Source organism: Mustela lutreola, chromosome 6 (genome assembly GCF_030435805.1).
Source record: "Mustela lutreola isolate mMusLut2 chromosome 6, mMusLut2.pri, whole genome shotgun sequence".
Classification (NCBI taxonomy): Eukaryota; Metazoa; Chordata; class Mammalia; order Carnivora; family Mustelidae; genus Mustela; species Mustela lutreola.
In genome coordinates, this window is record NC_081295.1 from 112,864,802 (window position 1) to 112,890,498 (window position 25,697).

At 39.3% G+C, this 25,697-nt stretch overlaps 1 protein-coding gene across 2 annotated transcripts in view; it reads right to left on the minus strand.

Moving 5' to 3' along the window:
- COL9A1 (collagen type IX alpha 1 chain) overlaps positions 1–25,697 on the minus strand; it is a 92,615-nt gene that overhangs the window by 15,217 nt on the left and 51,701 nt on the right. For both annotated transcript variants that reach the window (XM_059178374.1, XM_059178375.1), the window contains 16 exons: positions 23,619–23,672; positions 22,146–22,199; positions 21,952–22,005; positions 21,763–21,816; positions 21,298–21,351; positions 20,269–20,313; positions 19,117–19,170; positions 18,957–19,010; positions 10,147–10,200; positions 9,470–9,541; positions 8,868–8,903; positions 7,943–7,987; positions 6,585–6,617; positions 3,343–3,489; positions 3,051–3,105; positions 938–1,126 (listed from right to left, as the gene is read on the minus strand). In XM_059178374.1, coding sequence (XP_059034357.1) covers positions 938–1,126; positions 3,051–3,105; positions 3,343–3,489; positions 6,585–6,617; positions 7,943–7,987; positions 8,868–8,903; positions 9,470–9,541; positions 10,147–10,200; positions 18,957–19,010; positions 19,117–19,170; positions 20,269–20,313; positions 21,298–21,351; positions 21,763–21,816; positions 21,952–22,005; positions 22,146–22,199; positions 23,619–23,672 — 1,054 coding nt within the window. The remainder of the gene's footprint in view (positions 1–937; positions 1,127–3,050; positions 3,106–3,342; positions 3,490–6,584; positions 6,618–7,942; positions 7,988–8,867; positions 8,904–9,469; positions 9,542–10,146; positions 10,201–18,956; positions 19,011–19,116; positions 19,171–20,268; positions 20,314–21,297; positions 21,352–21,762; positions 21,817–21,951; positions 22,006–22,145; positions 22,200–23,618; positions 23,673–25,697) is intronic.

A 25,697-nucleotide genomic window follows, 5' to 3' on the forward strand; every position in this document is an offset into this window, starting at 1 on the left:
CCCCACGCTGACATACTTACTCACCTTGACTAGTAAACAGCACCTGAGGCAACCAGTCCTTCTTCTGCAGGGCCTGCTGCATACCCAACACACTCACAATACCATTTTGGATTTTTGTGGGGGTTTTTTGGCAAAACACTGATTTTAAGGGCTTAACTTGCTTTCGATAAAAGGGGAAGAAATAAACTGCCTCACATTCCCTCACATGTTAAAGAAGGAAAAAAGTTAAAAAAAAAAAAAGGAAGGAAAAAAGTTCGATTGTACTTCTGAGCTAAAAAAAAATCCATCAAAACTAAACATCTGATGTCACTCTTTAAAAGAAGAAGGGACTTCACTCCATGATGTAATTTATGCCTTCTGACCTGTTAACCGATGCTGTTAGTTTAAGTTACGGCTACAAACATTCTAAGTCTGGTTGCCATTTTAGAAGAACTCTACAGTGATTTTTGAGTCTCAAAAAAAAAAAAAAAAAAAAGGCTGACTTATCGTTTACAAGATCCCGTAAAGTTTATTTTGAACTATGATTGAGGCAGAGGGTAGCTGAAAAAGATCAGTACTAAAAATCAAGGGACCTTAATTCTAGGTTTTGGTCTCCTGTTGACATATAGCAAGGTCAAGAGGATGTCTTATAATAGCTTTCTGATCGTTTTCATCACCACCGTAGAAGACAACGATACAATGGACATTGGGGAGGGTATGTGCTATGGTGAGTGCTGTGAAGTGTGTAAACCTGGCGATTCACAGACCTGTACCCCAGGGGCTAATAATACATTATATGTTTATAAAAAAATTTTAAAACTATAAAAAAAAAAAGAAGAAGAAGAGAACGATACATCTCCTTGTCTCACAGTGTATCTAGAGCTTGGAAGGCCGTGTGGATATACCGTGAGGAAGGACAGTGTGTGTTCTTTTGTTCTAAAGGGGCAAAATGGCTTACCTTTAGGCCCCCTCAAACCAAGAGCACCAGGAGGGCCTTTAATGCCTGGAAGGCCACGAAGTCCCATCTGGCCTGGGAAACCATTCTCTCCAGGTGGCCCTGGGGGACCAGGGGGTCCAGGCCTCCCAGGGAGGCCAGAGGCTCCTGAGTCCGGTCGCCTGAGACTAGCAGCCATCTCAGCAAGATGCTCTGAAAGATAATAAACCGGCCCAGAGAAGTCAGAAACAGGAAAATGATTCAAATGGGAAAAAAAGGTGGGGGGCGGTATTTCAAGTGTCTTTTTTTCTTAAATGTGTCACCAGAGCTTCAAAATTGGTGGTGGGAAGTGAATAAAGTTGGATCTTTTTTTTTTTTTTTTTTTTTTTTTCATGGACTTTCTGCCAAGAAACTTCCCTGGTGCTGTTTTATTCAGCTCTTTTTAAATATATTTGGTCCTGCTGTTCCGAGACAGGGGCAGGGAGATTTGAAAAAAAAAAAAAAAAAAAATACATGGCAAGGCTTTCAGGTGAGCAGTGTTCTAAAAGGATGAGTCCATCACCTGGGTCCTGGCTGGTTCTCTGAAAACCCAGGATGGGCAGAAAATGAGTTTCTTAACAGAGAAGAAGTGGATGTCGCAAAGCTTTTTAAAAGCCAAAGACATTGTCCAGAATTCGTTTTGAGAGAGCATTTGAGACTCAGCCCCACATTTTCAGTCTGAAGATATTGAGTGACCTAAAATATCCTGAGCATTCATGACTTCTTATAAACTCCCCTCTCAAAAGTTTTTTCATGTTTGGAGTAGACCACAGACATTAAAAATAGCCCGCTTCTTGGGAATGTTCACAGTCTGTCTTCAAAATTAATAACTGTGTGGGCTTTTTCAGGAACCATTAAAGAGATTAAGAATTATCCGCTGAAACCATGAGGAGGAAGAAAACTTTCCTATGAAAACACTCTAAGGGAACTATGCCGATGTAATATTTTTTAAAGGTGTGAAGGAAATTATGAATTGGAAACAAATTTCTAAAGAACATTTTAAAAGTGCTTAAATGTGAGCATTCTGGTTTGCCTTATATAAGTAAGAGCATAAAATTATAATTTTCTAGGGACATAACGTTTAAAATTGAAATATCCTTTCAAGATTAAATGTCTTCCATGAAGAGACTTAAGATTGGTTTTCAAATATCAAAGTGACAGTTTTATTCTGGAAAACTCTACAAGTCTACCAGACAAATGACACTATCTCATGAGCTTGTAAAAGAAGAGTATTTATCATGACTGACTTGGTTCCAACCAAAATAAGGTAATTATTTGTTAGAGAGGCCCAACGTTACAGGATCTCCCCAGTTCCTGCCTCCCCAATTTCTTCCTTTTCTATGTGATTTTAGAACTAGACCAGTTCTAAAGCAGCTATGAAAAATGGCAATTGCTATAGGTATAGATGAATTTAGATAAAGGTTAACAAATATAAAAATATATCACCATTTTGGTAAAATACAGTTCTTGATTTTCTGTACATGATACATGAGTAGAGATAATGTCCCAATGCTTCTTATGGGCATGAAGACTGTCAGTTACTTCACATAGAAGCTACAGAGAGAGCCAGGGTCAGTACCAGGAATACACGAAGTGGTAGGATGTTAAGGAGGGTTAAGATACCTGAGAATCTGTGTTCCAAATTGGGGGGCGGGGCTTGTCTGTATTTGTGTGTGTGTTTTCTTGTAAATTAACCTCCTTGGCAAAAAACAAAAACAAGAACAAAAATGGGCTAACCGAAGGGTGCCTGGGTGGCTGAGTTGGGTTCAGTGTCTGACTCTTGGTTTTGGCTCAGGTCATGATCTCAGGGTCATGAGATCAAGCCCTGTGTTGGGCTCCATGTTAAGTGGGGAATCTGCTTAAGACTTTCTCTCCCTTTCCCTCTGCCCCTTCCCCCACTTACTTGTGTGCTCACTCTCTTACTCTCTCTCTCAAATAAATAAATGTCAAAAAAAAAAAGGGCTAACCTAGAAAGATGAAATTTTTCTTTGAGACTATAAGCTATTTTGTGACAATACATTAACTAAGACAATTAATATTATTTAAAATCTCCCACCTTAAAAGCACACCAAAAGTCCAGACATTATGATTTATTTACCTTGCATGACTCTCATGCAAACCTGCTTAATGTGCTGATCTGTCGGTGCTCTACCCTGAGACAGGAAGAAAAGAAAAAAAGAGAGAGACAATTTATACACAGAACTATAAAGAAGACATTGTTAAATGGTTACCTGACACACTCAGCAAGTGGCCAGGTGGCTGGATTTACAAAGGAACTTGCCCACACTGCTAAGGAGCTGATGTCTGGGCTAGCCTGGCTGCCCGCCCCCCTTCTGGTCCTGTGAGATGGACTGTCCAAAGGGAAACCACGGAGACTGCCCACCACTCACTGGGGGGCCCTGGATGCCAGGCAGGCCGGTGGCACCCTGCTCTCCCTGCATGCCTCGTGGTCCAGGCGGTCCTCTCGGTCCTTCTACTCCAGGAAGCCCCCGACTTCCTTCGGGCCCCCTCAAGCCGGGCTCCCCAGGGTTACCCACCTAGAACAAAATGGCACATTACAAAACCAGAGCTATCCACAAGTAATGTGTCTGCTTAATATTAATACAAGGCTTATATGAAATTTGGAGTTTGCGTACATTCTGTCTCCCAAGAGGTGTTTGTTCAGAGGTTACAAATTCTCAAGGTAAATACACAGAATGCCACAGTCTCTGAGAATTCCAGTTCAAGTAAAGTTTTTCAAAATCTTTTTCTTTGGTATAGCTGTTATTTCAAAATGTTAATTGAAATAATGCATTTTCAAACTATATTCTCTATATTTTAAGCTACTGCCTAAGAACAAGCTAGTTTTTAGTAAGATTTGTGAAGTTTTTCTGGCCACAAAAAGGCCACTGAGTTCATACAAGACATGTTACTTTGTATATCACCAATACAGAAAGCATAAAATAAAGTTATTTCCAAGGACATAAGTTATTTAGCTTTATAACACTCTAGAGAATTTGAAGAAGGAGATGTATCCAGGAATTATAAAATACATTAATTAAAAACATTTAAAATGCCACCTTTAAAATGCTGCACTTAAAATAAATACATTCAAAATACTGGAACAAAAAGAGTGAGTCCATGGTTTAACTGACTCTTGAGGAAGTTAAAAATCTAAATATTAAAGAAGTGAAAAAATAAACCAATGGTTTCCTTTGAACAAAAGCGTATACCAGTTAGATTTTTTTTTCTGAGAGCAGACCACTAAAAGCATTTTTAAAAGTTGCCATCTACAATAACTGTTTTAAAACGAGACTAAATTAATTCACTTTCTGCTAAACTGCCTCTGGTAGAATTTATGACATAGTAGTTACAATGTGCCCTTGTTAATAGAACAAAAATGAGAAGATAAAAGGACAGGAGGCATTAAAGAGCACAAGGGCTCAAGATAAAGTTCATAAAGCAACTTAATCCTGCTCCTTGTTCATTTGCAACATTTACTTAGGAAGAGCTAACTCTTCCAAACGGTCAGATTTTAAGCTAAAAGGAAGAAGGTGATGACGCTGGGCTCTCACTAGATGCGTCTGAATAAAGCTTCACAAGTAGGCTTTTTCCAATCTTTCTTTATGCAAAAAGTTGATACTCATCTGAGTCAACTTGTCAGAATTACTTCTGTGAAGAAATTATGGCCTCAAAGACTTCCCAAAAGACAGTGTCAACAGAGAGAGCTGCGGATGTGCTGTGGAGGCTTTGGACCTGTCAGATAGCTGCAGTATAAAACTATCACAGCTTCTAAAACAAGCCTGAGGAGAAGCCAAAATGAATTTAGAAGTGTACTAAAGAATTGGCAGAGGAACAAAGGAGTCCAGATCAGAATCTATCATCTTGTTGACGATGTCTGAAATACCAACAGGACATTTTCCATGAAGACATCAAGGGCCAACATGGCCAGTATATCTCCAGGGCCCCGGGTCTTTGGAAAGAATACCTCAGTTGAGTGCTATACTGAAGTAGAAACTAGGGGACAGACTTCACCTACTTCTCAGGTTTGTCTCTGTTGAGATCACCGAGCAAAGTGAAAGTGTGTCTCCCTGACTCTGGGACAGCACATTTCAGCTGCCTCAGCAGTAGATGGGTGGTGTCAGAGAAGAGAGGGGTAGGAAGGAAGCGTTAATTCCAAATTTAAATGAAATTAACTCCTTTTGACCACTGCATCGTTCATTCACTTTTTCCTCTTATGACAAATTCTTACCATTGAACATTATCGATTATTTCTAGGCAGTGAGGTAGGATTTCTATTACCTATCAAGGTTTACTCTTCCCAATTTTTTCCTCAATCCTAAACTATTCCTGTCAAAGATTCTTGGGTGTAAAGATGTTACTTCAAGCTTGAGACTGTCAGTGGTGTTTAGAGGCAGTGTGTAAGCAGGTGAGTTAATACAACATAATGGTTTCCATCTCAGGGGTATGTAAAGAGCCCAAGGCTGGCACTGCACCGGAGTCGGGAGCGCGAGTCCTCCGGGGGAGAGTTGAGCTGAGGATCGGGCTACATGCCTAGGTAGGAGGTAGCTATTCTAAGGAAAGAGGAAGAGTGTTCCAGGATAGGAGAACAGCACAAAGCATTAAAGAGCATGCCAAGTAAAAACAACTGCAAACAGATAAAGTTCCAGATGGGCAGAGAGGGGGTTGGCAAGGCAGAGACCACTTCATGAAAGACGGTGTATTTTGCTAAGGTCTGATTTTATTCTATCAAATGTTATTCCTGAAGAGTTTATGCAGAGGAGGGATAAATGGTGGGCTTTGTATTTTTCTCTAGATTCCACTGGCTGCTATGAGCATAATGTGCTGTATAGGGACAGAGAAGAGTGGAAAAGATTCCAGAAATAGGAAGGACTAAAAGATTAAATGGAAGCTAGTGGTGGTGGCATTTGAGGTTAAGGTCTGCGCTTCATTTTTTCCCTTATACTCTCTCAAATTTCTCTTACATTTCTTACTGTATTAAATGTGCGTTCCTTTCAAGTTAGTGAATCATCCCAGGTTTGCTAGTTTTCTAATTGGCTCTATACTCGGTTCTAAAAATTTCATTCTAATAACTGGTTCTATTATTGGTTCTATAACTCTGAATAATCTAATCTTGAAGGACATCAGCTTAGTTTCTGTAAGAGCATGAATGAGATGATCATTTTCTAGTCTTAACAACTGTCTATTAAATTTTCTTATGCATTATGACTTTATGTTACTTCGCTAAATAGAACACACGGGAGATTAATAAAATTACTGAAATATTTGCAATGGTATGAGTGCCAATGAAATTCATTTATACTCTTGTCACCACAATGGATAAATCAGGTTTTTTTTTAATGACTCATTTGTGAAAGAAATTACCATGTATACTCATTGAGCTACTTATGATAAAAACTTCGTTTAGAGTGGATTGTTCAAAAGGCAGATCCATTTACACTGTTATGAGGTGGTCCCCTCCCCCACTTGGGATGAATCCATTACTTAAAGAATAAATTTAGACATTAATCTCCTTGAAGGTAAGTCCTTTAAGAATTGAATTTTATAGTGATTTCATAAAGCAGAGCATTGCATTTTCTGTAGTTTTATTGATATTTTAATTTTTTATACCATTGTTGTTCATTGTACTTACAGATCCCTTTGGCCCAGGTAAGCCTATCTCTCCCTAAATCAATAAAACAAAACTATATTAGAACAATGCATTCACATTTGATAGTTTACTAAAAACATTTAAAAGGTGATTATGCTGCTGAAATCTATAGAAAAACATGAAGAGATGAACTCTGGCACTGCCAAAATGAGATTCAAAATTCGGATTCTAGTCCCAGTTCTGTTACTTTGTGAGCTTTGTAACCTCCTAGCCTTTGACTGATATCTATTAAATAACAGGGCTGAATCGGAGCTCTGCAAGGCTCCAACCAGGTCTAAAATGCTAGGTGTTGAGACTTAAAATGTATAAGTCAAAAGACATTAAACTAGCATGCTGTTTTAAAACAGAGTAGACATTTAAACCTGATGACTTCATTTTTGAAACTCTAACAGTATTGTAAAATTCATCTGCAAAATTCTATCAAACCAAAAATGCCTGATTTTATACTTAAAAAAGAACACTTGGAAATAAGTCTCCCACCCCTAATTCTAGATATAATTTCAGTTTAAGTTCAAGCATATCAGTTCATCTCCACCACAAAACAATGATTTAAAACATCCTTTTAGCCCATAAAAGAAAACATTTTAACAGAAAATAAACTTAAAATAATCCTTTTTCAAATTTACTTAATAGAGAGCTTTGCCGAATTCAGATATTACATTTATATTAGCTCTAAATCCTGAAACTCTGAATAAAACAACATTATGAGGTTTTTTTTTCCTGCACAAAGTGCTCTCTGGAGCTGTTTTATGAGAAATCTGTCACCACTCCAAAGGACCAGTCAGAAGTTCCCACATTAGATCATGTTAGATTGTGTCAAAAATGAGCCAGCAGATGTAGTACTCCCAGCAGAAAGATAATTTTTTCTCATTCTTGCTACCTTCCTGGAGATTTAGCAGCAACATCCTCTGGAGATGGAGGTCACTTCTTTGGGAAGTTTTAGACGACAGAAAATACCCATGGTCAAACTTGTGAACCACAGCTTTCTAGCTATAATAAAATTCATTTTGTTTCCACAATAGGCACTATTCATAGACTTTCTATAGTCCTCTAAGAATCACTTCGAATGTCTAGGTTAAGCCACAGAAAAGTCACCACCTATAAGAGAACACTTTGTTCTCCAAAGGCTTAAGGCCAAGGCTATCGATTTTGGGATGTTTACCCTCTGCTTTACTTGAACTTGGCTACAGGTTTGGGGAGTCATTCACTAGTTTATATAAGAAACACTGTAGCTGCTGAAGAAGCCATGGAGGATAACAGTATCAGAGAAAAGAAAAATTATATTTTTAGTAGTTAGAAATCAGCAGGGCTCATCATTAACCAGAAAAAAAATGTCTTACAAGTTCACCCCTTTCTCCTGCTTCACCTTCTTCACCAGACGAACCCTAAAAATTAAAATTAAAAGTCACATTCTTGAACTGTCTTGCCTCAGTTTTAACCTGTCCACATTGATAAGCATTCCCAAGTGCCCACAGTGCCCCCCAAATCATGCAGAAATACAAAATGCACTCAATGGCTTTTCAGTGTAGCTGTCAGTGGCTAGTCCAAAACTGAAAAGAGCCTAGAGAAAAGGTAGCGGGTGAGACTGAGTTTCTTCTGAAGTTAAGGATTAATGATTGTATCCGGCAATTTTATAATGAGATAATCCTTGAAAAAAGGCTTTCACTGTAGAAAAAGGAACCCAGAAAAAGGACTAACTCCCAAACGATGTTCATAGTTCATTTGTTAAGGTCTTGATACAGAAAAACATAAAATATGATGATGTAGGGGCACCTGGGTGGTTCAGTGGGTTAAGCCTCTGCCTTCAGCTCAGGTCATGATCTCAGGGCCCTGGGATCGAAGCCCGCTTCGGGCTCTCTGCTGAGCGGGGAGCCTGCTACACCACCCCCCACCCCGCCTGCCTCTCTGCCTACTTGTGATCTCTCTCTCTCTCTCTCTCTGTCAAATAAATAAATAAAATCTTAAAAAAAATATATGATGATGTAGCTAATAGAAGGCTCCATTGGTCACAAGTAAGCCAACCTGGTGAATGAGAGAGAGGGACACTCTTTTCAATGTGTGCCCTCAGAGGCAGAGTCATTATCAGCTCCAGCTTATTAAAATAGTAGATAAGGTTATAAACCAAACTGAACTGTAGCTTTCATTCACTATGAAGCACATTGAGAAACACAGCTGGCCCCCAGCCTAGTCCTCACACCCCTAAACCAGCCAGTGCCCCCTGCTGGTGAGGCACCTCCATGCACATATTCTTCTGATAGGACCTACCTGTACACCCTTTGGACCAGGCTCACCGACTACTCCCTGTAATGAATAAAACATAATACTTTTTCAGTATTTTGACATGTTCCACTTTATAATTTCAAATGAACCAACTTTCCTTCTCAGGGTGGTAGATAAGGGCAAGTATGAATAATGCGACAGATGAGGACTTGCTCCTCTCCACAACCTAACAACAGGGCTCCAGGCTGGGCGTGGAGCCCACTTAAAAAAAAAAAAAAATCAGGATGACAACCTGGGAACAGCCAGGTAAGGCCTAGAGAAACTGACAGCTGTCCAAAAGCTGGCAACTTGTGATGTTCTCTGATCACATCCACAGAAAATTGGATCGGTAGGAATGTAAAGTTAAAACTGAACAAGGAAGTATGACTACAACTGGCATTTTTACTTTTTTCAACTTTTATATTTTCCTGATGATCTTTTATTATATTGCTTTTTTTTTTTTTTGCTTCTTAATCTCAACTCTCAGTAATTTAAGATACTTTTCTTGATAGCTGACTATGATAATTGCTACAAAAAATCTCCACTGTTCTGAAAGCAAACTCATCTTTCCAAATAAGAAACTTTGGGGGGATGGTTAGATATCTTACCCTGTCGCCTTTCATTCCCGGAAGGCCAGGGGGGCCAGGCAAGCCAGGGAGGCCAGGACTTCCAGGAGAACCCTGAAAAATAAACAGTGTCTCCAGATTCACCTTTAACTATGACATTGCAATCACATGAGGCCCACACAACCTTGGGTGTGTGGACTCCTGTCTAAAATAAATGCATGCTGGGACTGGTTTAACTCTGCTCCTCAAATCTGCCTCTCTCCCACACTCTCCGAAAAAACAGGCCAGCCCCTCCACCCCCTGGGTCCCACCGCGGAGTTCCTGGGTTTGCACCCTTCCCAACAGTGGGCTCGTTCAGTGGGCCTCCCTGCCGTGGTGCGGTTTCTCTCACTGTGTAAACAAGCAGGGCTCAAGAAGTAAAAGGCTGCATTTACGCCTGCTTCTCTTCAATTCCAAGAACAACCAGAGGCACTTCCGGTCTCCTGGTTTCAAAATGTGTGCTGCAGACCACACTGACTTAAATACCCTCGGAGGGTATCCTAGACATGATTTCAAACTTCACATTTACAATTCCATGCATTCCCATAACAACAGGAATCAAGTAAAGACGATTAAATCACCTTTTGTACATTATTTTTCTCTCCTTGCTTATTTAAAAAAAAATGTATTGTGTTTTGTACGAAGCCAATAAACTTAAGGAGATTGGAATTATTACTTACCCGTTTACCGGGTGGCCCTGTGGGTCCCTCCGGTCCTATTTCTCCTCTACTGCCCTGGAGAAACACAAACAGGACCATCAACTGGCTGGTTTGCCCAAACGCAAATGTTCAATTACTATGTCAGTAAAATAACACTTTACGCAGGTTTTTCTTTAAACATCAAAGTCATCAAAGTATTCTACCCCGTCTTCGACTGAAGGCAGAGACCTTTACATAAAACCCCTGTAGCCCGCGCAGTATTTATCATTCAGTGAATGTGTTAATGCTGTTCCTTGTGATGACGGCCCCTTAGATAAAAACAGTGTCTGCTACATCTACGTGAAATGACAATTAGTAATTTTCAGCATCTAAATCACAATGTAGCTTATATTATGGTTATCTATGTACATGTTTTATCCTCTCATTAGATTACGTTCTTGAGGTAGAAGGTATATCAATTTTGAATTCCACCTAATGCCTAAAACACAGTAAATTTTCAGGCCCACAGTATGTTTTAAAGCAGCATCTGGCAAATGATCTTGAACTGCAAAAGAATGGTGGAAAAAAAAAAAACAGGACAGGGATGTTTGCCTTTAAATGACTAATGCAACTTCAAAAAGACAGACATAATAGAAATTTACAAAGTTTCTGACATACAAAATTCTTTGTTCTACTTATTCTTGTTCTAAACATGTCTCCAAGATTAAATAAACTTTGGAAAGTACAATTTATAATGAAAATATACCAAAAGCAACATCCATTTTGTGAGCCAATTTCAATTCTTTATTTGAATCTCTAAGCCCTTTGAGAAAAGGAGACACATGAATTCTTCAATTTCTTTCCCCAAGAACCTCATACAGTTTTATGCAGTCTGATAAAAGCTTGTTTTAAAGCTTGAATATGTGTTTCTAACACATATTCAGCTAAACTGAATACAAGGTTATTGGATAAATAATCACATTTCCTGGACGGTATATATAAAAATGAAAGTAGTCTTCTGAGTTCATTCTACTTTAAAATAACATGACAACTTCATATTAATTCTTGATATTTATAAATGCTCCTGCTGATATTATCTGATCTGGCCCTTATGTTATTCTTTTATCTCTAAGTTGAACCAAGTGTCAAGGCCCATTATCTTTCTGAATTTTCAGTTTCTTTGAAGGATTAAGAAATGTTTGCCAAATTACAAGTCTCTAGCTTTGAGCTATACTTAAGTGGCACTTGTCTCAAATGACTTATAGGTGATTTAAAGGAAATGCTCTTTAATACTTTTCAAAAAATTTTATATAAGCAACCTGTCTAGTTGTGTAAGTCTGGATGATACATTGGCCCTTAACCCTTGTGAGCAGCTTAGAAGCCTGAGCAGAGTCTTGTGAGGATGGGCACTGGAAAGATGTAAGACTAGACGAAAACCAGCTGCTGTGATAGATTCTTTTATCCATCTATTAATATAAAGATTGGGTTCTACCCCATTAATTTAGCCCAGCCACTTGAATGTTCAAGACAGATTTTCTTCAGTATATCTGCTCTGTTGGCATTTTCAAATAATTTCTGAACTGCATCTTGATGAAGATCCTAAATGTCATTGGGCTAATATGACTTTAATTCACAGAATAATTAGTAGTCATTGGGAAAACTAATCAATGATATCAGAAGACGAAAGCAGTTCTTGACACAACCTCAAATATTCACTTCCAAACAAATGAACCATTATGCCAAAATAAAGATAACTGACATACTTTTTTTCTCTTTCACAAACCAAAGAGCTAAGTTAAAATAAAGGATTGTGTGGGGGGCCTGGGTGGCTCAGTTGGTTAAGTGACTGCCTTCGGCTCAGGTCATGATCCTGGAGTCCTGGGATTGAGTCCCACATCAGACTCCCTGCTGAGCAGGGAGTCTCCCGCTGACCTCTCTCCTCTCATGCCCTCTCTCTCTCTCTCTCTCAAATAAATAAATAAAGTCATTTAAAAAAAATTTTTTTAAATAAATAAAAATAAAGGATTGTGTGACTTTTCATTTTTTTCATGGGATTATTTTGCCAGTCAAAGACAAAGATGTTCTCTGCTGGTATCTTATTTTCTCTGTCTTTCATGAGCTCTCTTTGTCAATTCATAAGTGTCTTCCAGGGCGCCTGGGTGGCTCAGGGGGTTAAAGCCTCTGCCTTTGGCTCAGGTGATGATCCCAGGGTCCTGGGATCGAGCCCCACATCAGGTTCTCTGCTCGGCAGGGAGCCTGCTTCCTCCTCTCTCTCTGCCTGCTTCTCTGCCTACTTGTGATCTCTGTCAAATAAATAAATAAAATGTTTAAAAAAAAAAAAAAAAGTGTCTTCCAACCCTTGGCAACATGTATGAATGGCTCAGAACCCCAGTGTAGACAGCCTGTTCCGCTGACCTTCTACAACCATGAGAGCCCATGTACAGGACTAGTAGTAGTTGGTTAGTGGATTGCATGTGTTCCTCATTTTTTTTTCTTCCATTCTTCAAATTCTTCACTATTTTAAATGCAGGTATTTCTAGGAATCATCTCAAGGTTGAAGAAGGTAATGTTTATTTTCACAACAATAACCAAGCAGTTATGAATAAAGTGTTTAGACAAGATTTTCTAATGGTCATTTCTATGATTTCTATGTACTCTAAAAAGATGTAAGTAAGATGAACATGAATGATCAAGATATAAATAGTCATCTCTAAAAACATAGGTTAGACTAAACACATGTTACAGGGAGCAATTAACCATGGCCTTTAAGCACAGGTGTGCTAAACTTACAAATGGTAAATCTCCTGTGTTTCAACAGCTGTGGTGATAAGCATAATCTCAGATGTGGGCAAGGGAGACTTGTAGGGATATCGTTTTTCTGCCCGGTAGCTAATATTTACAAGCCCCATGACAAAAAGAGTTATGATCGGTAACAAAAGAATTGTAAAGAACCAGGAAAAAAAGGCAAAATCCTAACATTAAAAATCTGAGGGCCATAATAAAAGACTTCTTTTTTTTTCCCCTCTTACATGCTCTGTGCCACCATATATCTCTCCAGCATATTCACACACATCTGCCAACCACTTCCTACTTAAGAAGCCAATCAAGGCTTAAAAAAAAAAAAAAGCTGCAGACCCTCTACCAGTGATTCCCAACTCTGGCTGTGCTTCAGAATCCCCCTAAAGAATGTTTTAGGAATATATTTCACAAGATGTCTTCCACCACTTCCTGTCCCTGTTCTTCCTCCTTCCTGTCTTCCCTCCTCTCCCTTAGATTTTTATTCTGTGATTTTGAGGTCAGACCCAGGAATCTGTTTGGGTTAGGTTGTGTGTGTTTGTCTTCACCAGCTTTAAATTAGACTTTTGTTAAATGCTCACTACAAAAATTCCAAACACCAAAATTTTAAATTTTCTAAATATGTCTTGTACCATTAAAATTGGGCAAGCTAGGGCGCCTGGGTGGCTCAGTGGGTTAAGACTCTGCCTTCGGCTCAGGTCATGATCTCAGGGTCCTGGGATCGAGCCCCACATCGGGTTCTCTGCTCAGCAGGGAGCCTGCTTCCCTTCCTCTCTCTCTGCCTGCTTCTCTGCCTACTTGTGATCTCTGTCTGTCAAATAAATAAATAAAATCTTAAAAAAAAAAATTAGGCAAGCTAACTTCAAATAAAAACCACCCTGCAGAGCCTTGACTTGAGCTGTCGAGGCACTGGGGGGGCACTGAGCCCCCTGCCAGGTCTGAAGCCTGGCTCCACCACATCAGCCAACTCTAGCCCCACAACTTCTCTGTGCCTCAGCTTCCTCACCTGTAGAGTGGGGATAAAAACAGTACTGATCTCAAAGAGTTTTTGAAAGAATTGAATAGATACATAAAGCACTTAAAACAGTATGTGTCTCATAGTAAGCACTATGGAAGCATTAGTTATTTTTATTCAAGAACTATAGAAATCAGTCAAAATTAAGTATTTTAATCTTTAATTAGATGTTGGTTGCCTTTCAAATTCCCCAAGTTTCTTTAAAAATACAAGTAGCTCTTGGAAAAAAATAAGTCTCTGGTCTTCATTTCTCCAGTTTCTGTCAAGATCTCTGATCACCAAGAAGAATTTCCTTTTTTTTTTTTTTTTTCTTTAAGAGAGGGAGTGGGAAGGGGCAGGAGGAGAGAGAGAGATAGAAGCCCAAGCAGACTCCACACCTAGTGTGGAGCCTGATGTGGTGCTCAATCTCACAATCCTGAGATCATGACTTGAGCCGAAATCAACAGTCAGGTGCTTAACCAACTGAGCCACCCAGGCGACCCAAGAAGGCACCTTCTTTATAAACAAGTACCGAGAACTATTTTGTAAAACTCATTTCAATGAATACAGACAAATAGTTCCATCTGGAAGTCTTCCTTTTCAAATGGAACTACTAGGGTGCCTGGGTGGCTCAGTGGGTTAAGCCTCTGCCTTCGGCTCAGGTCATGATCTCAGGGTCCTGGGATCGAGTCCCGTATCGGGCTCTCTGCTCGGCAGAGAGCCTGCTTCCTCCTCTCTTTCTCTCTCTGCCTGCCTCTCTGCCTGCTTGTGATCTCTCTCTGTCAAATAAATAAATAAAATCTTTTTAAAAAAATGGAACTACAAGACTTTTAAAATATCACAGAAAAAATCTATTTCATTATATGTGTGTTGTCATAAGTATTTTCCAAAGAAAAAAAGAAATTTAGATTTTATTCCATTGTGCTGCAGACTGTGATGGTGGTTGTATTTGCTTGATTACCCAAAATGCTAACTAGCTGAAGAATGAACATTATTCTTAGTACCATGCTAATTTTAGAAGTGAGAAATTGTAAATCGTCATACTTAGTCTGAATTATATATTTAAGTGCCTCTCTCCGGGAAAAAGGATGCTGATTAACGCAGAAGATCAATTATGATTTCTTTAGATTGTTGCTTTTACAAACCCATCTTCATATTAACATAGGAATATCATATTAGTCCTGCCACAATGATAATTTTTAGGTTAGCCACAAAGGTACTTTAAAAATCTAGTCAATTTTGCAGCATTGTATGGTTTGTGTTTTTCTCTGGTGTAGGTTTAGGTATTCCCTCACATACAGAGGGAAATCAAAATCTACAACCATCACAGCTGCTTCACAAACTATTGACAGGGATAATATTCCATGTCCTGGGTGGCACAGGAATGCGGTTCCGATCATTCAGCAACACATCGTTTGGAGACCTCTGTGCTCAGAGCTGTTGGTGATAGGATGGAGTGGGACTTCAAGAGAAACTGAGAGCGGCTCTGTACTCAGGAGTGTATCATCTTCAGAACACTGGAAGTAGATCAGCAATGCACTGATCCAAGTCAGAATCATGAGAGCAAAGCAAAAACACAGCTCACTCATCAAAAGTTCTGGCAAGAACTGGGAAGCCTGAACGAGGGAAATGGACCAGGAGTCACGGCGTCCAAGGACCCCCGCATTCTCCTGCTGTAAACGGGAGTCACCCAGATCCACGTATAAACCAGTAGAGTGTGAGCGAGAAAGCCAGAAGCACAATCCAAGTGGTGAAGATACGTGCTCATATGTAATCACTGGAGGTGACCAGAAAACCTCCAATATGTTTTGCTGTGGCACCGGCTAAAGCTGTTAGAACAATGATTTGAAAGGGGAATACCACTTAATTTCAAAGACGTGTTCCAATTAGCCCTGGCCCATTAGTAGAACACATTAGAAATGGGTTTTCATTCTTTCTACTCAGCTTTTCAACTTGACATTTACAGGAAAAACTGATAAAACTTGGGAGGAATTGTTGAAAATGTGTGAATTTATCTATGAAACTAAATGTAATGATGTAAAATGAAAGAACAAATGTATCTTTCAGTAAGTAGATTTGGTGTTAAAACTCTGCTCAGAACCGTAATGCTTACAACCTCTCATGCACTTTTCTGTAAAATTTATAGGAGGTGAGAAGTCAATTATTACCAACATAAGCAGCATAGAAAGATTTACTATACCTCCAATTCAATTCATTTTTTGGAAATATTTATTGAGCTCTACCTTGTGACAGGTCCTGAGGGGAGAGACGTAGGGAATGCAAAGGTGGATCAGAGTGGCCCTGCTTCCCTGCAGCTCCCACAGCATGGGGTGAACAGGGCCCGGGGTTACAGGGTTCAGAATAAAGAGAGAGCACTTCTGTCTGGGGCATAGGGCATAAACAGAGATGGTTTCACTGTCGAATTAAAATTTCAGTTACACCTAAAAACGTACATGGGCGGCTGAGTCAGAAAAACAGAGAAGGAAACCATCTAAGGGCAGAGTGTAACAAAAGAAAACAAGCAGGCTGAGAAGTGCAGAGACTAATTGGAAATGACCATGGAGTCCAGCATGACTTGAACACAGGCCTTGAGCAAGACACAAGGGAGACATAGAACTACCAGATAAACAGTTCATGATTTGGTACTTCCTTTCCTTGCTAGTGGAAATTCATTGAAGATCTTGAAATAAAGAGGTAATGATCTAGTTGTATTCTGAAAAGACCAATATGGCAGGGTGTGAGACTGGGACGACTGCCATTCCCAGGTCTTGGACATTGTGTCTGACACTCTTGTCACCATGACTGTGGGAACCACATTGGAGTTCTAGGGTGGAATCCCGGGGAACCAAGAAGTATGCCAGCCAACATACCAGGAGTACCTTGTTGGGGACCACTGGTAAAGGAAGGAAAGACAACATAGAAAGGCAAATCAGGAGACCTGATAATCCAAGCAGCAGCTAATGATCTGAGCTGGGGTGGTGGAGGTGAGCTTAGAAAAGAAGAGTCAAATACAAGAGACTTTTAAAAGGAGAAAGTAGAAAGCCCCTGGGTGGCTCAGTCAGTTGGGTGTCTGCTTTAAGCTCAAGTCATGATCCCAGAGTCCCAGAACCAAGTCCTGAGTCAGGTTTCCTGCTCAGTGGGAAGTTTGCTTCTCCCTCTGCCCTTCACCTTGCTTGTGCTCTCTCTCTCTCTCATACTCTCTCTCTCTCAAACAAAATCTTTTTAAAAGGAGGTGGAAGAAAGAACAGGTCCTATTGGAGAGTGGAAATGATGGAAGAAGATCACCAAGGCTTTGAGCCACAGTGACTGTGAGCAATGAGAATCCGGACATTTACAGGAACTCAGAAATCAAAACCCGAGTTAGGCTCAAAGCTTGCATAGTCACGACAGATCTGCCTCCCCTCACATGAGAGAACGGAACCCCCACCCCATCTCCTTCTGCAGTTCTTGCCTCTAGGTCTTTATACATCCCTTAGCACTTAACTAATGATGGGCCAAGCTCTCTCTACTGTGTCACTTTTTGTGTTCAGTGCATGGACTTGACATACAGCAGGTGCCCCTTCAATTTTATGTTCTCTGCTCTATAAAGTGAATATTACACCTAATAGCCAATATTCTCAAAGTTCCAATGCCTCTCTCCCACACTGTTAAATCTTTCTGGACCAGCCATGTAGCATCTCTACTGTTTATGAATATGTTCTAGCTACAAACTCATTGTTTTGGCAATAAATTTTTAAAAATTATTTTAATTAGAAGTTTACAGGCTTCAAGCAAGACAGAAGAAAAGGATAACTGAGCAGTGAGTGAACAAGGAGCATAATGAGGAGCATTGGCTAGTTTCTCTGGCTGCAGAGAAACTTCTAGAAACCACCTGATAGAGCTAAGTTGACAAACACCTGTGAGAAATGGAAGAGTTCGCCTCTTATGTCAAGACACCTGGAATATTTCACTTCTTTGACACATGAAAATCGTCATTCAACGCTCATGAAATGCTTTAAAAGTAACAATACTTGGAAATGTTTCTCTGTTCTCACTTGGAGTTCTTTTTGTTACCCAGCAGATTTTAAAAATAAGAACTTAAGCTGAAGGCCAGAGAGAATTTTTTAGAGTTGACATTAAGTATATAATATTTAATTAATCCATTTCTCTCTAAGGGTTGAAGTGTATCTAGTGAAACAATACGATTTGCTGTGTTGGCAGCAAAACAGACACACAAACTCAGACTACAAGAAGTCTGGCAGTTTCTCCAAGGATTAAATAGAGTTATCAGATGACCCAGAAATTCCACTCCTCAGTGTTCTACTCAAGAGAAATAAAAACTTGTGTCTACACAAAAACCTGTAGAAAAATGTTCCCAGCACCATTATTCATAATGGTCCAAAAGTGGAAACAACCCAAATGTCCAAGAGCAGATGAGAGAATGAAGGAACGCTGGTATGTCCATACTACTGAACACTAGTCAGCAAGAAGAAAGAAGGTAAGCCTTGAAACGTGCTGAAGGAAGCCATTCACTGAAAAAAAAAAAAAAAAAAAAAAAAAACCCACTATATGATTCTATCTTTATGAAATTTTCAGACCAGGCAAGTCAAGACAGAAAGTGGACTAGTGGTTGCTGAGGGCTGAGAGGACTGCGGGGAAATGCTGAGTGACTACAAGTGGACACAGAGGTTCTTTTCTGGGGGGTGATGAAAAGGTTTTAAGATTGTGGCAACGGTTGTATAATTCTATAAATATGCCTTAAATATCAATGAATTATATGCTTTAAATGGTTGACTCATACGGTATATAAAATATATCTCAGGAAAGCTGTTTTGTTTTGGGTTTTTTTTTTTTTTTTTAACCACACTGGAATATTTCCTTCAGTATGAAATAAGAGTCCTCATGCTTTTTAAAAATACTTAAAAAATATTTAAAAAGCAGATTGTATTCACAAATGACATTCTTATTTCACTGTCTCAAACTTGAGAAGGCATTCATGGTTAAATGAATGAATGATTAGAAGGACACCCAGAAAAACCCTGAGAAGACACTTCAGAAGGGTCTACAGGAAAGCAGTACTCACAGGAAGCCCTCTGGGTCCTCGGGGTCCCACCTCTCCTGGAGGCCCTTGTTGGCCCTGTTATGAGGAAGGCAGGGAAAGAAAAAAATCAACACTCCCTGATTCTCTGCTGAGTGATTACAACAGGTGACAACATAAGGAAAGGTAGCTCACGTCATCTTACCGGTTTGCCTGAATTCCCCAACTGACCAGTCTTCCCAGGAGCACCTGTGTTACCCTAAAGGTAAAATGCAACATCCAAAGTAACTCATACAACAAGTAAGCAAAATCCGCAACCTGTCTTACCCAGACTGGGCATTTCTTACACCTGAACAGCATTAATTTCCCAGTTTCACATTGAGAATTTGGGAGGCCATAGAATCTCTTGCTTGGGGGATACATTAAAGTTGTTTAGATCAGGATACTGCTCTGCTGTTCCCAGAAGTATAGTAAAGGTATCAAAAAAATGTTCAAAAATGAAGGTCAAATGTCACTACATGAAGCTCTTTACCCAGACAGGAAGAGAAGAAGGTTTTTCTTTCCTCACAATATTAATTATACGTGTCTTTCCTTTACCGTTTCTATCTCTAATAAACTTCTTGGAGCTCTTTTCCCTGGCACTGACACTATTAAAATTAAGAAGGATCCTGTGAACATGAGGAACAGGAGGAAGGACTGTTGAAGGGACCCCGCCAGCAAGCTCCAGAGAAGGCACATGTCTGGGGGTCCAGCCCCACCATCCATCTCTCATGGTCCACTTGGGAGGAAGCATCCCTGCTCAAGATGCTGTGGGCCCCAGGCTCGGAGACTGTAGCCATATAACCTGGCAGTGACCAAATTCTACGTTACTCACGTGTCATCCCTTTTATTTAAAGTAAAGCTATATCTTACCCTTCAATTTTTCCTTCACCTATTGTTTTTAATTTTTTGCACTATAAGCACTGGTTGATCAGTTTGAGAATAAAATGTCTATCATCTTTTTAGTTTAAGCAAAATCACGTTAGTAATATTCACTGACATAATTTCTGTGGCTTAATCGTAATTTCTTTATTTTAAGTGGTAAAGAGCAATAACACTGTCTCTGTTTAATACTGGCGAAGGAAGACACTTCCAGGAAGGAAGTCTAATCAGCAACACTTTGTCAAAGTGTTCTTTCTGCAGCTAGGAAAGAGATCAGCATTCAAGGCCTTAAAAGAGCCTTTTCAAAAAATTTCTCCTTAGAGTCGAATATAAAATAAAAGGCAGGTTGGAAATACTAAAAATGATAAATAAAACATATTAATGAAATAATAGAGAAATACAGAAAAGTACTAGTTAAAAAATTTTCATCTTTTACCTTTTCACCAGCAACACCCTTTGCACCAGGAATCCCAGGTACACCCTAAAAGAAGGCACACAGAACTAGGGCTGAATCACATCAGCGGAGAATCCGTGAGATGCCTTGCCCCCAGCACACTGCCCAGGGGCTGAGGGAATCCTGACAACACCAAAGCTTTAGTGTGAGAGAGATTCTTCGTAGTTCCCAAATTCTGAACAGTTCTAGAACTACCCACAATTTAGAAGGAATTACACTTCACTCTATCCGGCTTATTAAGCCTGAACACCCTTAGGCAAATCCTATCTCTAAACTAAAGTTATTTTTCAAGCATGAATTTCCAAATTATCATCGGTCAAGGGGAGCTTGAATAACAAAACAAAGACCTATTGAAAAGTTAACCCTGAAGTAGAAAAGCGGAATGGCAGGAGAATGCTGGCTTGAACTAAAATTCGGTGTTACTGGGAGTCCTAATGTTCTATAACTGATTATTTTTAAAATGTCAGATAATAAATTGAGGCCAGTCCTCAAATGACCAAGTATCTCTTTATTACCTTGAAACATTTGTCTCCAAGAATACATCTGTATAATCCGCGTGACCCTCTAGCCACATCAAGGCAGGGAAACCCCAATTTGAATAATTCAAAATAGCACGCAATCCAAAAAATGGTATCTGATACTTCACATCGTCCAGGGAGCATACTCGCAAGCCCCTATGGCTCAACTCTGCTAACAAGAACTTCAAAACTGGTGAGAAGGAGGAGGGAGTATGCGCTCCCGGCCCACAGCTCAGAGTTAGTAAAAAGATAATAAAGACTGAGTGAATGAAAGAGAGGAGAAGAATGCAAAATACAAATTAAAGCTTAGTATAGTTATTAGGAAAGAGTTCCTTATTCAGAAAAAAAGTATAAAACGTAAAACTACAAAAATGTAAAACTAAACCATCAGGTATCTTCCTGAAACTGAGCCAATTATTTTGTTTCTCTCTAAAATTCATATTTTCCAAATACTCAGCTAAATCAGGAAACATTTAAAGACCCAAATACTCACAGGTAAGCCCTGCAATCCTGCATCACCAGGAGGCCCAGGCTTCCCGGGTTCACCCTGAGAAAAGAAGTTTTTATTGCATCATTGAACCCATGTGAATTGCTCTAAGTCTTTCAAGTAAAGAAAGGACACAGGGCTTCTGTGTAGAAGGATTCTCCCTACAGGTGACCTTATGCGCACTTTTATGATATGATCCCGTTCAGGGCAGGGGCGGGTGGTGATACGGGATAGGGCAGATGGACTAAGGACATAAAATAAATCAAAACACACAATCTCTTTCAGCTGCTTTCATCGACAGGGCAATTCTACTGAGTTCCTAAAACCAAGTAAACATACTATTCTAAAAGTATTTCTGAGGTGACATTTGATGAAAAAACGGAGGAAAAAAGCCAAAACCAGCTGAGTAAATCTCCCTGTCATGTAGTCATGGAAATGCTGGGCTCGGTTTGCCAGGGTTACAAAAGGTACCTTTGTCCCAGGCATTCCAGGTATCCCGTCACGGCCATCCACACCTGGCAAGCCCTAAGAAGACACAAAGAAACACATTGTGTCTTAGAAACAGTCACATTCTTCTTCCTTTCATTATTTTCTAAAGTTTTATTACAAGTTAATAATCACTTCAAAAAATGGGGTGGGTGACTATGGCGCAGGACATACCATGTCTCCTTTGGTTCCAGGGAGGCCAGGAATTCCTCTAGAACCTTGAGGCCCCTTGCAGGGTAGAGGGGAAAGGAGAGACAAGACAGGCTCATTCATCACGGCACTTTGGCCACATCAAAGAGGTAAGCATAATCAGCAGAGGACACCAGTAAGCACGAGGTTTATAGTGATTAACACTAATCTGAACTCACTCTATCTCCCTTGGGACCTATTTCTCCTGGAGGTCCTCTCTGTCCTTGGTCACCCTGTATGAAAATAAAATGAAAAGCAAGAGTTACTTATTGATAGACTTTTGAAACTAGAGAACACCATCCATATTACCTATGACTGCTCTTTCATTCCAGTGCTTTGCTCTATCATGGGTGCCTAGCTCAAGAAATCATTTATAAAAATTACATCTTAAAATTTTATGTTGGGATAGGGATGATAGAGAATTACATGTCTTTTTATTTCATTTTCAATGTGTAAAGCTTCTGTGCCCTTTTGATGTATAGGTATAATAAAATTAAGATCCGTACTGTAGGTAATCTTAACATCAGTAACTATGTCTACATTATCAGCTAAACTCATTGACTATCATGGTGGGTTGAGGTTTGGGTCAGTTGCCAATCTTTTTTCCATATTATTTCATTCTCCCGGCAATAATAATGGTTTCTGTCAAAATTATCTGGCTAATGTTGATTTACGGTATAGGTGGTGATAGATGAGAGGATAAGTCTTCCTTAATATAGCTTTTGTTGAACTGCAGAACTACTCTAAAACCTCAAATGGCTTCCTGTCACTATCAGATCAGTTCAAATTGCTCACATTGGCATAAAACACTCTCTACAATGTGATCGTCCTTTATCTATTCAATTTCATCTTCTCAACAGAAACTTTCCAAGCTAGGCAGTAACAATCCCTTAAACAACACATACCCCATTACCACCAATTACTCCCATCACGGAGTATCACCTAGACTCTGTCTGCTCCTTTCCCACCCAGAATGGCTTTCCATTTCAGCCTGCCTCTAGGATCCTCCTCTTACCAGCAGTACCTCTACCTCATACTCCAGCGCTGGATCTTTTAACGTATGACAGAGTAATATTCTGTCTTCCCCACTGGGCCATAGGAGCTTGATAATTGAAAACTCTATTGTCTTTATACCTTTTCTACTTTTTTGGTGATAAAGGTGGTTATTATATGGGTGGCTTTTTTATTTATTTCCAGAAAAGGTGTGAGGCAGCCTATAATAATGACACATGTACATATAGCAGTCAAAATATAGAATATAGAAAATACAGAGAAATATAGAAAATATAGAGATCAAAAATCATAGAAAAGGAGCAAGAACCTGAAATGAGACAGTTACTGTGACTCTAAACTTCCTAGTAGCTGTAACAAAAGGAAAACACAGCAAACATAAAACTTAACAATTTGACTTCACCGACTTGAAAAACAAAAACCCTCGTCAAGGCAAAAGAACATTTCTCTTTATTCAAGGAAGTGATACTTATCTTAACTAAAATTTGTTTAAATAAATAGAGAAACTATTGCCCATTTTTCCACTGTATTCACATGTAAAAGACACACACACACACACACACACACATACAGCACTTTATCACTGGTCAGTCATTGCTAAATAACCTATCATTGGGTCTGGTAAAAGGAAAACTACTTACAGGTGCACCAGGAAGACCTTGAGGCCCAGGTTCTCCATCTAAGCCCCGAGCACCCTGCAAAAAAAAAAAAAAAAAAAAAAAAAACAGCATAAAGAAATGAGATTGAAATCAGTCATTAAAGGGCACATCAGTCTTTCCATAGAACTTTAATAGCCAGATTAAGAAGGAGGTTTTGTGCCTGGAATAAAATCTGTATACATCAGTGTATCATCATACATCATATATAATAGATCACTGTATATGTTATACCAGGGAGTATGCCATTGGACACCTCAGATATGAAAACACAATTTTACGTCTCCTCATCCCACCAAGAGTACTGACGGCCGATCTTTCCTACCACTCTGGATATTTTAAGTTCACATTGCAGCCATTTTTGATTGATGACATGAACTAAAAACACTGGTCCCTATTAAGGGAAGGTGGCAAACCTATGGCAGGAGGTTGGGTAGTTACCCTCCAGGAGTCTCAGGATTCCTGTGCTTTTCACGAATGGTGAAGACTAAGGAGCCACCGAAAGAATAGAGCAGTTGCCATGGACTGTGCTGCAGCCACAGCTGTGGGTGGGATTCTGTGATGCTGGATTTCTGCCAAGATCCACAATCTGAAGTCCAGTCATGTGATTTAGAAGGACGAATCATAATAAGGATTTGAGTATCCCCCATTCCATCCTTGATAGACATTAGGTTCTGTTTATATAAAAATAATCCATCTATTTTCTTAACGACAGATTTGTCCTACCAAGGGATGGAAACTAGAGTTTTATAAATCTAATTATCTTGAAATCAGTTGTGACTTGGCTATACTGTAAATATCACCTCCTTAGTTAATAATAAGAATCAAAATGTGATTTTAAAACAAAAGTATGAGGGCTTTTTTTTTTGGTGCTTTCTACATATACTGCCTGACAAAATACAACTCCCTTCTTCAAATCTTTTTCTCATCTGCTAAGTGAATGAGAAGGCAAAAGGGTGACTGAAGTCAACAGGCCATTTCCTAATGAATAGGGTTGAGACAAGGAGATGATAAAATAAATGGAAAACAGTCAAAAGAGTGCTGGATGGATGTCAGGCCAAGAAAACCAGGCAGACAGCATCTGTAGTGAGATTTAAGAATTAGAAAACCTTTGATAGAAGGTTCAGAAAAGGTAGAATCAAAGAAAGAACACCACTGAAGCAGAAGCACCACAGAGCCTTGAAATTCTTTGATCCCTAAAAACTAGAGCAGAGCAGAAAGCATTTTACATTCACCAGGGAAGAAGAGGTTTGGAAGACTCAAAAAAGACCTTGAATTCATCATTCACCCTGCGTTGTGAGCAAGGAGCCCAACCTTTGCATTACAAAATCGGCTGTGATGCGCTCACTCTCTCTTATTGCTGTTCAGCATGAGCTCAGACCCAAAATGCTGTTACTAGGCAACCACTCCAGGGGTCTGAGTTCATGAGAAGAGCTTGCTTTTTTTTTTTTTTTGTTATTGAAAGCAATTTGACAGAACTCAAAGGAAATGAGAAATTTTGAAAAATGCCAAGTAAAAAAATACCTCAAATAAAGAGCATATCAAGAACAGTAATCGGTTTCGAAGTGTGAGGTCACATACTTTAGATGATTTAAACCCAGAAAAAACAAAGGCCTAGGTATCAGCAACTTCAAAATAAATGGGGTTTATTTCTAATAACAGGAGATAAACACAAAATATTACTAAAGGTAATATGAATATAGAAACATGAAAAAAATTTTTAAAAACAGTATTTTTAGAAAAGAAATATTCTAGAGGAAATGGAAGAGTAAAACGGGCAGAATGAAAATACCTAGAAGGGACAACAAGGCTGAAAAAAAAATGAAGTTGAAGGAATCTGTCACAAAATAATTCCTTCCGTTTCCAAAAATGTTTATTTCTTTTAGAAAAATTTAAATTTATTTATTGAGCACCTACAATGTGCAAGTTATTCCCTCTTAGCTGTTAATAAAAGTCTCTGTGCTCCTGTGCAAAATGAAGCAAATTAGCCACAGAGGTCCTAAAGAGGAAGAGGCAAGGGTCAGGAGTGGTAGTGGACAAATTGCTTTTATTGTTTTTCCTGGA